Genomic DNA, 15327 nt, shown 5'->3' with positions numbered 1-15327 from the left:
CACACACATACAACACAGCATTCCATAATTAATGGCTTTCAATTAGGCGTTAATTGTTTGGGTATCATTTTTGGTGACCATTACAGAAATTTGATGGGCAGCATCGCTGCTAAGAACATGTATACATACAAATAATACGCAGAAAAAATAAATAAAGAAATTAAATTGTTTGTGTGTTTTGACATCTATTTGTGAGAAATAATTAACAACACAATATTTTCAATATAAGCTCCAACTTAATAGCTAGTATATGTCCAGCAATCTTTTTATACCGATAAAAATGAAATAAATGAATCCAAAATATAGCTGACTACAATTAACTGCAATATATTTAATCAACTTTTATTCCCGTTCGCTCAGCAATCCAATCCAAATATGATGTTATACGCGTATATACCGATGGAAACCCAATTTCACAACCACCAGCACTGCCGAAGGCAGTCAACCCAATTAAATAGTTTTTGTTGTTATAGTAGTAGGTTAGTGGACCACCAGAATCACCATCACAGCTTCCACGTCCTCCCTCACCACTAACACAAATGTGGTTAAGGCTGCGCACCAAACCAGGCAAATAATAGCATGCACATTCTCTCATTCCTATTACGGGTCCATCTACATAATACAACAACAAATTGAATTGCATTTTTTCACTACTACCATCACTTGTTAGGCCCCAACCAGATGTCGTAACCGTTTTACCCTCTAGAAATGATTGGGTCATAAAACGACGAGCAAGCGGAATTGTTTGTACAGCAGCAGACAGTGTGGCTGGCGTCGGTAGACGTATGAGTCCGATATCATCGCGACCACCGCTGAGAGTATACTTTTCATATACATAAAAATCACTTGCGCTCACATTGAATACAGCAGCAGAGGTGACTGGATTTGCAAAATCTGTGGAACCAAGGAAAACCTTGCCGCGTGTAGACCTGTGGACAAGAGAATAATAGAAATTAGTTATTAATTTTATAAACAGAAGAGCAAGGAACGAAAGTAGTAACCGCAAACGCAATATTTATCGTAACCGTAGTCTTTACGGTAATCTTAATTGTAACCGTAACCGTTACTATAAATATGACCGTAATCGGAGCTGTCTTCGTAACCATACTTGTAACCGCTAATGAAACCACAAGCATAGCTGTAGCCCTAATCGGAGATTTCTTCGCAACCGTATTGTTACCGTAAACGCAACCGTAACGCAAACAAGTAACAGTAACAGGTACCGTAACCACACCCATATGCGTAAGCATGAATTTCAACATCATCGTAACCATATCCGTTACCGTAATTGTAACCGTAGCAAAACCGTTCCCAAATACGCAGCCGTAACTAATTAATTTTACAAAACAGAAAACAAGGAACAAAAGTGATAACCGTAACAGTAACCGCAAACGTAATCATTATTGCAACCGTAGTCTTTGCGGTAACAGTAATTATAGCCGTAAATGTTATTATCCGCGTTACTGTAGTCGGAACCGTCTTCGTTACCATAATTGTAACCCTTAACTAAACCACAACCATATTTGTTACCCTAATCAGAACTTTCTTCGTGACTGATTTTTTCCACTAAAGTAACCCTAACCACATCTTTAATCGTAATTGCAACCGCAACGTAACCGTTACAAAAAACGTAACGTAACCGTTACCGTAAACATAACAATATCCCTAACCGTAAGTTTCAACATAATCTTAACTTTATTCGCAATCGTAATTGTAGCCGTACCGTAAGCGTTACCAAATACGTAACTGTAACTGTTACCATAACTATAACAATGTCCGTAACCGTAAGTTTCAACACAGTCGTTACCATATCCGTAACTGTTACCATAACCATAACCATATCCGTAACCGTAAGTTTCAACATAATCGTAACATGTCCGTAACTGTTACCATTGCCGTTACGAACAGGAAACTATTTAGGTTAGGCTACGCTGTGTTTTTAAAACCAGAAATTAAACCTAATCCGTACTAAATCGTTTGAAACTATTTAAATTTCGAAAACCAAAACCTTAAATATTCAAAAAACCCTCATGTGCTATGGTTTTGCTTTTGAAAATCGAAACGGTTGCAAAAGGTTTCAGTTTAATTTCCGCTTTTGGAATACGAAACAGTTTCGCAACCAAAAACCGAAACCAATAATTTAATCATTTACAACCATTTTATTTTTCAAGACAAGCCTTTGAGTTGAAATACCTCCTAAATTCATTGGGATGCTGATAATTTAATAATTGGCGGAGGAAAGACCTATGGGATTCTATGCGATATGTTGCATGGATTCGAATACTTCGAATTGGCTGTCAAGGTAAATGAACTGAACTATCACTTCCCTGAAATTAAACTACTCACGAATTTGTAGTATGACTGCTACGACATGAGGATTAGATTCCTTTTTGGTTGCCGATACTAAAACGAGCTGTAAGATCTCTACGAAGCTATATGACATGACAGTGAAGGCATGCCGCGAACGGGCCACTTTTTATATAGCACAGCTCTTCATACAACACCGATTTTTGCATTTGATGCAGTTAACAAGTTGTTCCCTTTTGACATCAAATGCTCACCATTTTCACCCTGCTCACTAGCTCGACTTTTCCCCTTAAAGACAGTTTATTGGGAGACTTCTGATTTCCGTAAAATGAGATAAACAATAAAATTATTCAAATGTATAAAATCAGCCAACACTCCTTCCCTTGCTCTCCGCTCAAAGCCGCTGGGATGGGGTACTCTCTCGAACAATAGGGTACTCTTTAGACTAATGCCCTGCTGAGGTGGTTAGGATATATTTTCAGTGCGACGGCGATGGTATAACATGGATCCAAGCGAAAATTTACCAGTCTAGTTTGACCGAAAAGAAGGGCCTCGAAGTCGGCTAAAAATGTGTGTTCTGAATGAAGTCTATGCTATCCGGTCATGAACCAAGAAGACTTCTGGATTTCACAGGACACTTATAATGCTGCTGAACGTCAAGTACCGTAGTAAGCTCTGGGCCGATACTATTTAAAAAAAAAAAAAAAAAAAAATGTAAGGCGCGATAACCTCCGAAGAGATCTAAGGCCGAGCTTCTCTTCCAATTTGCGTCGTGCTCCTCTTGATTTTTCCCTACAAATTGGCCGGACGGGACCTACATGTTTTATGCCGACTCCGAACGGCATCTGCAAGGCAGATGAGTTTTCACTGAGAGCTTTTCATGGCAGAAATACAATCGGAGCGCTTGCCAGACACTGCCGAGGGGCGACCCCGCTTAGAAAAATTTTCTTCTAATTGAAAAATCTTATTTCTAAAATTTTGATGTTGCTTTGCCCGGGAGTTGAACCCAGGGCGTACGGCGTGATAGGCGGAGCACGCTACCATCACACCACGGTGGCCGCCGATTATATGATTATAAACCCCAAGTATTATCAACAAAAATTTATTTGAAGTCTTATTAAGGTATAACAGAACTAGCTCAACTTTTTTGATTAAGAAACTCGATACGAAAACTGAAACACTTAACATAACAGAAACCAAATCCGAAATCGTAATTTTTTATCACTTATATTCCAAGGAAAAAAATTCTTCTTTACTCACATATAAATACAATGCGCCGCTGTAAGCACATAGTTCACAGATATTAAAACACCACCACATTGATAGATCTTCGGTGCACGTAGCAATAGTAAACCTGCTTGATAGGGAAACATATTGGGTGCTGCCAAATCACCACCTGTAATACGCGCGTCCACTTCACGGTTTATGTTGTATTTCGAGCATTGTTTGTCCCACACCAACCATGCTAGATCCCAATACCAAAAATCGTAAGCGAAGTCACCAAAATAATTTCTATTAACTTCATATGACGATTGATAAGCTGCAACTGAGTTGTAACAGCTACTGGAAAGTAATGTAAAAATTACTAAGAAAGAAGATGCCATCACTTAGAGGGCAGACAGCGTATGCTAAACTGAAAGCTTGATTGAGTCGCGCGAGCGAATTTATTGACTAGTGGGGGTCAATTATAAAATAATTTACCACATAGAAATTAAAAGATGCTCATGTTGTAATGATCGCTGTAATTGCTGCTCTCGTGATACATGTATAGCTGCGGCAATAATTTTACTCACAGATTGAGATATTTGAAATAAGGCTATATGAATCAAGAGGAATCATTTGAGGTTTTCTGTTTCCTGACGACTGTTCTGCACTGGTGGTTGAAGCTCACTGAACGCTTTGGTATGTAAAGAGTTATTGAAGCGCAATACACATCCTATAAAACTAAAGTAATTTAAAGTCCATCACTCAATCCTTATGCACTTACTTACTTTATTGCTAGATCCTATACGTTCTCAGAACTCGGAGATAAGCACCCTTAGGCGAAAGTTGGCCAGGAAAGTTCTGGGCAGCGCAGATTGCACCTCCGTATGGACTGGAGGGACGGAGACTGGTTTTCAAGGGGTAGAGTTCTCTGGTGGAAGTGCATCAATGAACAAGAATACACTGGAAATTGGGGTTGCGTAGAAAACGTTGGGCGAGGATAGTTCTAGACAGCGCTGCTCACAACTCTGTGTCGGATTGTGGGAGGGAGTGTAGTGTGCTGGAAGCCAGTGGTTTGCGATTCTTCCGTGGGTGGTGAGGTTGTTCAGAAAATGTTTGGCGAAGTCTCAGAAAAGCCCAATTACAACACATTGAAGGTGAAGGATAGGGGCAGAGAGAATAATTCCCTTTCCAGGGAAGAGAGGGACTTAGTAGTCGGGTATATGCTTTATAGATGTTAGTGTATAGAATTGGGGTCTGGGCAGTGCCAAGTCTAGAGGCATATGAGCCTAAGCCTGCTGATCTTTTTCAAAGACGAGAGGTACTATCTCGTCTCGAATCTGGAAGGCGGCACTCAGAATCTATCATGCCATCGTCAAGCCTCTTCGGCTAAGGAGTTCAGAGAAGTGTTAAAGTTGGTAGGATGATATCCATCCCATAGCTACCGTTCATAAGTAAGCGTCAGCTCTGTAGTCCTCACGTCGGTGCGAATGATATTGAACTTGTGTTCAATAGACAAAAGACAGGCTCTTGGCCTCGATAGGGGTAGCTGCATCGGAAGTGATATGTTTTTCTGATCAAATTTCTGAATTGACGACATCAAAATTGTTAACCTGTAGGGTACTATGATGCACGATGATGTATGCGCTAGCGAGTTGGGAGGAATAGAGATTACCATTGGACAAAAGAGATATTTCCACATGATTAAGACAGTGAGCTCCAAATTAACGTGACCTAACCTTCTTTCTTAACCGCGCTTAACAAACGGATTTGGCCATTCAAAAATGAAAGCCATTCGCTTCTTCACTTCCACACCGAGTGGTACAAGGGTACTCAAATAATTATTCCCTTGGTCGTCTGACCCCTTACACTACTTCCATACGTAGATGGCCCCGAAATATTATGATTGGCTCATTGTCTGTTGAAATACAATTCTGTGTACAACGTATGTATTCATGCAACCCTGAACTTTGTCTGTTCTTTTTTCTCGTTGTATCCACTTTAATGCGGCAGTTACTCACGAACGTACGTACCAAAAACGTGTCAGCTGACACGACCTATTTTATGCAATGTAAACGAAAACTCACCGACGTGCAATTTTGATTTTTTGATTTTTTCCGTAGAACGTGTCAGCTGATCGCTCTCTCACTAGACAGAGTTGCCTAGTAAACTTTTGTGCGCTAATTTTTGACCGTTTGCAGTCTTATGCGAAAACACCTAATTAAAGTTTGAAAAATTGTGAAAATAATTCGAAATAATTATGTAAAAGTGCAGATTATAAATATGTAATCTATTTATACTTATTTAATATTTATTCCGCCCTTCTTACAATATCAAAAATTAAATTGGAAAAAGTTCATGTTTCAATAAGCATGCATGCAAAATGGTCAATGGCAACAGTGCTTATCTGTAAACAATACACACGCAAATATGTTATGTACATGTACACAGACGCACACATTGATTCCTACGGGCTTGACGGTTCGGTCAAACGTGTTTCGTACGACAAACGTCCGTACGTACGGCACACGTCGGCGGGTAATTGCCGCTTAATATTCGGATTCTCAATTTGAACTGCAAATGAATAAAACGTATAATTTGTAAGCATTATCTTGTCTGTGCTTGATTTTTCACTTGGACATACAAAAGTAAGAAAAGAAAATTCCAACAGGTTATGGGCCCAGGTGCAAATTCCTGCGGTTCAAGTGAAAAATAAAATAGATTAATTGCTTTACGCAAAAAAGCGAAAATGAGTTCATCACTTTTTTATAAGCTTTTATTTAGTTTCACTTTTGTTGTCTGTAATGGAATTTTGCAAGTTAAATTTGATACACTTCCCGGTGTCCGATTGAGCTGAAATTTTGCACATGCACATTTTGCCGATGACAATGCAATATTACTTTGTTAGAATTCGATAAATTAATCGATAACACAGTTATCGGTAAAGATTTGTATTTACTTTTGCATAACGGCCTAAGTCCCATACAAACCCGCCGGTACCTATCCGTGGATTGTGATATTTGGACGTGGTGAATCACGCGCGTCACGCGTGGTGAGTCTCAACGCTTGCGAAAAGCGGAGACACAACCCTCTGTTTTATTTCTGTGTATAACCAACATAGCTGAATTTTTAAGGCTGTTTAACTCTGTAATCTTTTCTGTAATTTATTTTGCTTTTGGAAAAATTACCTATTTTAAAAAAGCTGGCTGAAAAATATTTGCATAACAGCTTAAGTTAAATAAAGAATGGAAAATCTTGGAAAATTTGAGCAGATGTGGCAATTTCGCGCGTCCGTTGAACGAAATATTGACAATCTGCTGATCATCGCTAGGAAATTAGCGACATTCCATCAACTAAGCAGCACTTTAGCAATACTACTGTTATTATTTGGCCGCTCAAACAGACACATATTAATTGTGCATTAAATCTAAAATATACAAATACACCATAATAATTTACACGGCCAAAGCCATAATAATTTACACGGGTCATCAATTATTTCTCTGATTCAAAATCTGAACTACCAGCGCTACCGCCAACAGCTCAGTGTCATCATTGCCAGTAGCGCCAATAACACCAAACTCGTGCCTGACACACAAAAGTCATTTCACTCAATAGCGCAAGTAAAATGTACTACGCACTCACTACTAAGTAGCGTCAAAAATTCGCTTGGAGTCATTTCGTCAATGAGCTACCATTGAGCTGGCACCGCATTGGCGCTGGCGCCATGCAATTTACATCACTAAAATTGCGCGAATGCCCAGGCTCATGACTTTGTTAATCCAGATGGTGAAAACGAACACTCAAAGGAATGCAACCTTGCAAACAACAGCCGTCTTTTGCAAAGTGTAAAAATTCTGTGATACAACGAACGCTAACGCGGTTATACTGTTTTCACACAGAAACTTAATGATCTCATTTCACCTGCTAATGAAATCGTAAATTTTTTGCTTTCACACAGAAGTAACTGCTCGATTAGTATGAAGGATGAGACAGACAATCATGGCGGAACGATACAAGGTGGGAGCATGGTGACATATCTACAAACAAAAAAAATTCCATGTACTTGTAAATTCGATGGACAAATGTCAAAATCGTACTGCGCCGGTAGTTGATGTATCAAATCAAATAAAAAAGGTTATAATCTCTTGGCAGAGTTCCGCTTCCGTTTCCGTTTCTTAGTTTTCAAAGCAAATGTCATTGTCTGCATGGCGGAACGATACAAGGTGGCCGCATCGAACAGCTGATTATAACCTTTTTTATTTGATTTGATACATCAACTACCGGCGCAGTACGATTTTGACATTTGTCCATCGAATTTACAAGTACATGGAATTTTTTTTGTTTGTAGGTATGTCACCATGCTCCCACCTTGTATCGTTCCGCCATGATTGTCTGTCTCATCCTTCATACTAATCGAGCAGTTACTTCTGTGTGAAAGCAAAAAATTTACGATTTCATTAGCAGGTGAAATGAGATCATTAAGTTTCTGTGTGAAAACAGTATTAGGCTCTTATCGGTAAGTGTTGGATACTTTTCTGCGCACCTGATTTTGTTTCACAGATTTTTGGCGATGGAATTTTAGCTAAGCGAAAGTTGGAATATTAACCGTGTTTTTTTATACACGCGTATAGGTTTACGTTTGCGCGTGAAAAAAAATACCTATCGTCGTTTACATAATGCTTAGGAGACCCATCTAGCGGCAGTGGTTAAACAACTAGCTACAGCTACAGCGTGTACCGAAAAGCGGAGACACGACCCTCTGTTGTATGCCTGTGTATAACATATAGCTAAATCAGTTGCGATGAATTGTGGACACACATAGAATACATAGAATTAGTGTAGGGGGTGAAACAAAAACACATATTTAAGTTACATCTACGTATAATGCGTATTGGAATTTATTAGTACACATTTTATGCGCAGCAACTTCATAGGTGTATTTAAAGTTTGGCGCTTAGCAGTCCATATAAATTATAAGCGTATAGACGTTTACGTGTAAAAAAAAAATACGGCTATTATTTTAAAACAGATTTAACACACAGACCAGAGATCTGCAATGAGTAGTTGTAAACTGAACGCCACATAGGCCAAGTCACAATAAAATATGGTTTTAAGTTAGTTAACACTGTTTGACACAATTTTATATGTGCTCTCTGTCAAAAGCCGAGTTAGTTCTTTAGCAGGTATTCGAATCGAAGAACTACTGTTCAAAGTTGACTTCGAAGAAACCCTGTAATGTTGATGCATTAAAAGAAATAGATAGAATGAGAAACGTTACAAATAACTAAGTAAAGTTTACGTAACTAATTTAAACAATATTTTACCCTACTAAAAATTAAAAAAAAAAATTCATATTTAATTAAATTTAAGAAAAAGGCTTTTCTAAGAACAAGCTTCTATTACTTGTTAATAAAACGAACTAAAAAGTAAAAAATAAAATTAAAGAAAAAAAACCTTTTTTAAAAAATACCTAAATTATTAAAGCTTACAGTTTATATCACAGTCATAATTGTTCTAATAAAAGCGTGTTACACTGCGATAGCAATAAAATGAGATCCTAAATGTTCTTAATTATACCATCAAAAGTTAACACGTTTTTTATTAGAACAATTTGACTGTGATATAAACTGTAAGATTTAATAATTTAGATGTAAAATTTTAATGTTGAAAATATATAATTATGTACAATATAGAATTTTTTTGCCGCAGACGAAAAAGCCTAATTATCGTTTAAGCTTACAATGAACTTATAAAGTGTTATATTTCTTTAGAGTCAATTTATTGTTTACTTTTTAGTTAATTTTATTAACCAAAATAATAAAAGCTTATTTTTAAAAAAGTTTTTTTTTCTTTAATTTTATTAACATTGAGAAGTTGCATGAGTCCTCCTCCTGGAGTATACAGCTAAAAAGTGTGTTGGTACACCAAGAGCTATGGTCAATAACGTCAGGTGAAGAAAAATGTCCAGATGGGGATTCAAACGACAAGAAAGTGATGGAGTGGAAAGTCAAAGATGAGAAGGCGACGGCAACTATAATGCTGAGTATAACAACCATGCAGATAGCTCATGTGAAGAATTGCAAGGCGTCAAGTGAGGCATGGAATACTCTTCGTGAGATTCATAGGCCAAAAGGACCGGTACGTAAGGTAACTTTGTTTAAGCAGCTCCTTGGTATGCGAATGAGCGATGGCGAGTGCATTCAACAGTATGTCTGTAAATTCACTGCGTTGGCAGAAAAGCTTGGGGAAATTGGGGTAAGTCTCCAAGACGAATTTTTCGTCATTATGCTACTAGCAAGCTTGCCAAAATCTTTTGAGAATCTGGTTGTCGCATTGGAGTCTCGCGATGAATTACCCCAAATTAATTCAATAAAAATAAAATTAATAGAAGAAGGCGAACGACGTAAATCTTGTGGTGCGGAAAAACCCGAAAGTAGCGTACAAGCGTTTATGGTTCGAGAAAATTCTGTAAAAAGAAATAGTTCTATGAATTCGAAATCAACTGATGCTTGCAACATATCAAACAACAAGAACAAACGACACAACATGAAGTGGTACAGTTGTGGCAAAAAAGGCCACTTCGCTGCTCAGTGCAAAGAACGAAAAAACTCGCACGTACAATACAATGGTGACGACAACAAAAGCAATGGATTATTTGCGGCGGTTAAAAACTTGTGTTACATACTGATGCTTGGTGTATCGATAGCGGCGCATCTTCCCACTTATGCAGTGACCGCAACAAGTTCTGCGAATTCGATGAGTATGAAGAAGAGATCATACTTGCTGGCAACAACAAAATGGTAGCGACTGGGAAAGGTGTTGTTCGTTTAAAAACGAACATGTTCGACGTCACTTTGGTTGAAGTATTGTTTGTACCAGGACTACAATGTAATTTTATATCTGTTTCGAAGGCAGTTAACAGTGGATATAAAGTTGAATTTTCAAAAAACAATGCAATTTTTAAAAATAAGCACGGAGCTATGATTTTGAGTGCTAATAAGGTATGTGATCTCTTTCTTTTTGAGCCCAATAAAAGGAAATTGTTTTTTGCATGCAAAGGTGATGACGAGGCAATGAAATGGCATTCAAGATACGGTCATCGGAATTTTGCTAGCTTGCGTCAGCTGAGCAACAACAATATGGTTCGTGGAATGAAAGTGAATATACAAACGAACGTAAATTGTACTTTTTGCACAGCGGCCATACAGTAAGTCAGATAGCAGGGCAATAGATATTTTGGAATTGATTCACACTGATGTGTGTGGGCCCATGAGGCATGAATCAATTGGTGATGCAAAATATGTACTAACGTTTATTGATGATAAAACGCGATTTGTATTTGTATATTTTTTACAACGCAAAGACGAAGTATTTGATAAATTTAAGAAGAGTGCCAAACCCAAAAAAGAATAAAAAGCTTCGCAGTGATAATGGCACGGAATTTTTAAACAATGCGTTTGATAAGTTTCTTAAGGACCACGGTATTGTGCGACAATTGACAGTGCCCTATACACCACAGCAAAAGGGCGTAGCGGAGAGACTAAATCGCACATTAATTGAGATGGCAAGGTGTATGATTGTAAGCTGTGGTGTAGATGACTCTTTGTGGGCTGAGGCTGTTAATACGGCGGCATATTTAAGAAACCGTGCACCAACAAAAGCATTAAAGGATATGACACCATATGAAGCGTGGCATGGTTATAAGCCAGTAGTAGGGCATTTGCGTATATTTGGATCACTCGCGATAGCGTTAGATAAGACACAAAAAGATACATTTAAACCAAGAGGCAAGGAGTATATCATGGTTGGTTACTCCGATACGTCAAAAGCGTACAGATTATATGACAAACAATCACAGCGATTGATAGTGAGTAGGGACGTCTACTTTATTGAGTCGACATCAGCTGAACAAAATAAACAGTTGAATGTTAAGGTTGCAGAAAGTGTGCAAGGAAAAACAATTGCAGTTGATATGAATATTTTTGACAACGAAGTGCAACAAAAATATACAAATTTAGATACAACGCCGATCGAAAACAGAGAAGTGATGCTGAATAAACCAGAAAAGAGTGACGATGAATTTGAGTCAGCTGACGAACCGTCAGCAGATGATGTTAGTTTAAAGAAGTCTCTTGGCAGGCCACGATTAGTTCGTAGTGAGGTACCTGGGTCTACCTGGTCCAGTCAGCAATGTAATTACTTGAATTTAGTAAACGTCGATGACATAAAGGTACCAGAGTCTGTAGAGCAAGAATTATCAAGTAAATATGCTAATAACTGGTATGAGGCCATGCAAGACGAGTATAATTCTTTATTAAAATATTAAACGTGGCAACTTACAGAACTTCCTAAAGGGCAAAAGGCTGTAAAGTGCAAATGGGTATATGCGATTAAGAGAGATACGAATGGTAACGTGGAACGTTTCAAAGCTAGGTTAGTCGCAAAAGGGTGCTCACAGGTGTATGGCGTGAAAGACGACGAAACATTTTCACCCCTCGTTAAGTATAGCACCATACGAATGATTTTTGCGATAGCAGCAGAATATGGATTACATCTCCATCAAATGGATGTGTCCACCGCATATTTAAATAGTGAGTTAGGCGATAACATATACATGAGTCAGCCGGAAATGTTCGTTAATAAACGGTTCCCTAATCATTGCTTAAAACTGAAAAAGGCCCTGTATGGACTTAAGCAGTCCGGGCGTCAATGGAACTTGAAATTAGATACAATTTTAAAGAAGATTGGTTTCCAACCATGTAAAAGTGAACCATGTGTATACGTAAATCACCGAAATGGGCAAATGAATATTATCGCGGTCTATGTTGACGATTTGCTGATAGCTAGTTCTGACTATAAGCAAATGCATGATATCAAAGCCAGTACAGCAAGGGAAGTAGAGATAGTCGACAAAGGACCAGTGCAGCATTTTCTAAGTATGGAAGTGAATCGTAATGGTGAAACAGGTTATATATCCATTGGGCAAAAGACTCATATCAGAAAAATATTAAATGATTTTGGAATGATGGACAGCAGACCAATTGCTATTCCCTTGGATGCAGGGCACCAGGTGAATTGCGATAAGGAAAATTGTAAGAAAGTCGACCAGGTTCAGTACCAATCTTTGATAGGGTCGTTAATATATTTAGCTGTGTGCACACGACCAGATATTTTGCATTCAGTTTGCAAACTGGCGCAGAGAAATAATGATCCGCATTCAGAGCATTTAGCAGCGGCCAAAAGAATATTACGATATTTAAATGCAACGCAAGATAAAATGCTAACATATCATCGAACAGGTAAAGATGTGAAATGCTAGGCAGATTGGGGAGGAGATGGTAGTGATCTTAAATCATATACGGGATATGTGTTTATACTATCTGGCGGAGTTTTTTCTTACGAGTCGAAAAAACAATCAACGGTAGCGCTCAGCAGTACTGAGGCTGAATACATGGCTGTTACATCTGCAGTTAAGGAGGCTGTATTTTTACGAAAAATTTTTGGTGAAATGAAGCTCGAGTTCACTAAGGCAATCGTAGTAAATGGAGATAACCTCAGTGCTATGAATCTTGTGAAGAATCCCGTATACCATTCAAGAAGCACACACATCGACATTAAATACCATTATATACGAGATATCTACAGAGGAGGCGACATTGATCTCAAATATTGTTGTAGTAGTGACATGGTTGCTGATATTTTGACTTGAATTTGCCTAAACCTAGCCATGAGAAATTAATGATGATGCTAGGTTTAAATTAATTGAATGTATATTTTTATTTAATATGCATGCATATGAACGTTGAGGAGGCGTGTTGAAATACAATTCTGTGTACAACGTACATATTCATGCAACCCTGAATTTTGTCTGTTCTTTTTTCTCTTTGTATCCACTTTAATATTCGGATTCTCAATTTGAACTGCAAATAAATAAAACATATAATTTGTAAGCATTAACTTGTCTGTGCTTGAAAAGTAAGAAAATAAAATTCCAACATTGTCGACTTCAAAGCTGCTTTCGAAGGTGCTTCTATTTCAAAGTCTGAGGTCCTGTAAAGTGTATACAGCTTTGAAAATTACGTTGGACAACAGCATGAAAAGGACGTGTTTGGAACTAGCTATTTAAAACTCCATCAACGGCCGAGTTAGTATAAGCTCGGAAGCACGCCGGCTTGCCGCCACACCTTAACACAAAAGGAGGCATTATCGCAACAACCCGTTTTGAGCTCATGGTTCTATGTGTACATAAATCTTTTGTCTATGTAGGTCGAAAAATCATTTTGTATCAGTAGCTAAAAACAATCGAATTTAATATTCTGGAAAAATAATAATCTAATTACCACTTTAGTTTTGACATCTGCATGCTGCTCACTGTTACCGCCGTCGACCTCACCCTCTTTTGATGGCTTTAACTCCATTATTCCTGTAACATAACTTTTAACTGTTCTGTTCATAATCTTTATTGATTCTTATGATTATTAAGCGTAATTTAAACATTTTTTTACGCTTTACTGCCAAGGCTGACATTAATTTTGTTGCTTATGGTGCTATTTTTATTGTTATAGCAATTTAAGCTCAAGTTATTGCATTTTTTGTAGGAGTATAAATATGAATATAAGTATGCTTGTATATATGTAAGTACATTTGTCAAAAAAATAATTTCGTTGTGAACTGCAACAGCTGCTGGCAACACGTCATCCGAATGTTGGCAGCATTTACTATACATAAATATTAGAGTGCCCGTTTTTACCAGGGCACGTATCCAGTTAAATGATTGCTGATCGAAATAAGTGTCCAGGAAATTTTTTTTTTTTTTAAGAAACAAATTAAGTATTTAGCCAAAGCAAGGTACAAATTTCTATTTTAAGCCGTTAAACAATATATTACCATTATTATGGGCTTAAAATAGAAATGAATAGCCTTGACAATGACATTAAATTTATGTAGAAACATCGACATAAATAACGTATAAACAACAGCAATATAAATATAAAGCTCTACTCCTCAATATACCCAAAAATAAATTGTAAAAACGAGTTTTTGGTATACAAAATTTTTTAAGTCCGGTTTTTCAATGCGAGAGTAAACTTCAGTCAAAGGTGACTAGAGGCCACTTCCATCCTTTAAGCTGAGACAATCAGCAAAATTTTGCATTATTGACCAAAGTGGCAAGGATAAACTCTAGTCTTTAACTGGAGTTGCGCCGAAAAACTGGATCCTACTCTGAGTACTTAGCGGGCGCCACAAAAAAACCGAACCAATTTGGTAAATAACATACACTCTAATGAATATACATATATACATACATATATCTACTTAGATGATGCTGTACAAAAAGTTTGGTTGGTATTGAGACGACACAATAATTTGACACGTTTCAACGATTTACGACTACAATGACGCTTTTAATTATGTCACGTGTGAGTCACGTTCGCATTACGTCATGACGTTGTAATTTGCGAGGAAGGAGAGATATATATAACTACGTACGTGAAATATAGATAATTCATAATAAATTTATCTTCATAAGATACGAAAAGATGAGCAAGTTTGTAGTTTAAACATCTTTGCTGAATGTATGGTGGAATCCAGAATGTAAGTTTAACGTAAGTGCAAGCTTAAGCGTAGTACTTGGAAGTGGTATTCTATACGGGAGATATAGAATGTAAATGTAGGTATAGTAAATGAGATTGGTACGCTCTGTAAAGGACAACAGAGTACACCCGTGAAATAAGTGTAGGCGTATCAAGTGGGGGAATACAGAAGGTAATCGTGAACAAAACGAAATGAAACGAAACGAAATGAAGCGAAAGG

General features: G+C 37.6%; 1 protein-coding gene across 1 annotated transcript; it reads right to left on the bottom strand.

The window, feature by feature from the left end:
• Window positions 1-200: 200 nt before the first annotated feature.
• Window positions 201-3924, bottom strand: LOC137252780 (brachyurin). The gene is made up of 2 exons (XM_067788867.1): window positions 3568-3924; window positions 201-929 (listed from the first exon to the last, which is right to left on the bottom strand). The coding sequence occupies exons 1-2, from the start codon at window positions 3909-3911 to the stop codon at window positions 332-334; spliced, it is 942 nt and encodes a 313-aa protein (XP_067644968.1). The 5' UTR covers window positions 3912-3924; the 3' UTR covers window positions 201-331.
• Between the last annotated feature and the right edge of the window lie 11403 nt (window positions 3925-15327).

This window comes from Eurosta solidaginis, chromosome 5 (genome assembly GCF_040869045.1).
Source record: "Eurosta solidaginis isolate ZX-2024a chromosome 5, ASM4086904v1, whole genome shotgun sequence".
Classification (NCBI taxonomy): domain Eukaryota; kingdom Metazoa; phylum Arthropoda; class Insecta; order Diptera; family Tephritidae; genus Eurosta; species Eurosta solidaginis.
Note: the sequence above shows the minus strand (reverse complement) of the source record. Positions and strands in the feature narration are given on the sequence as shown.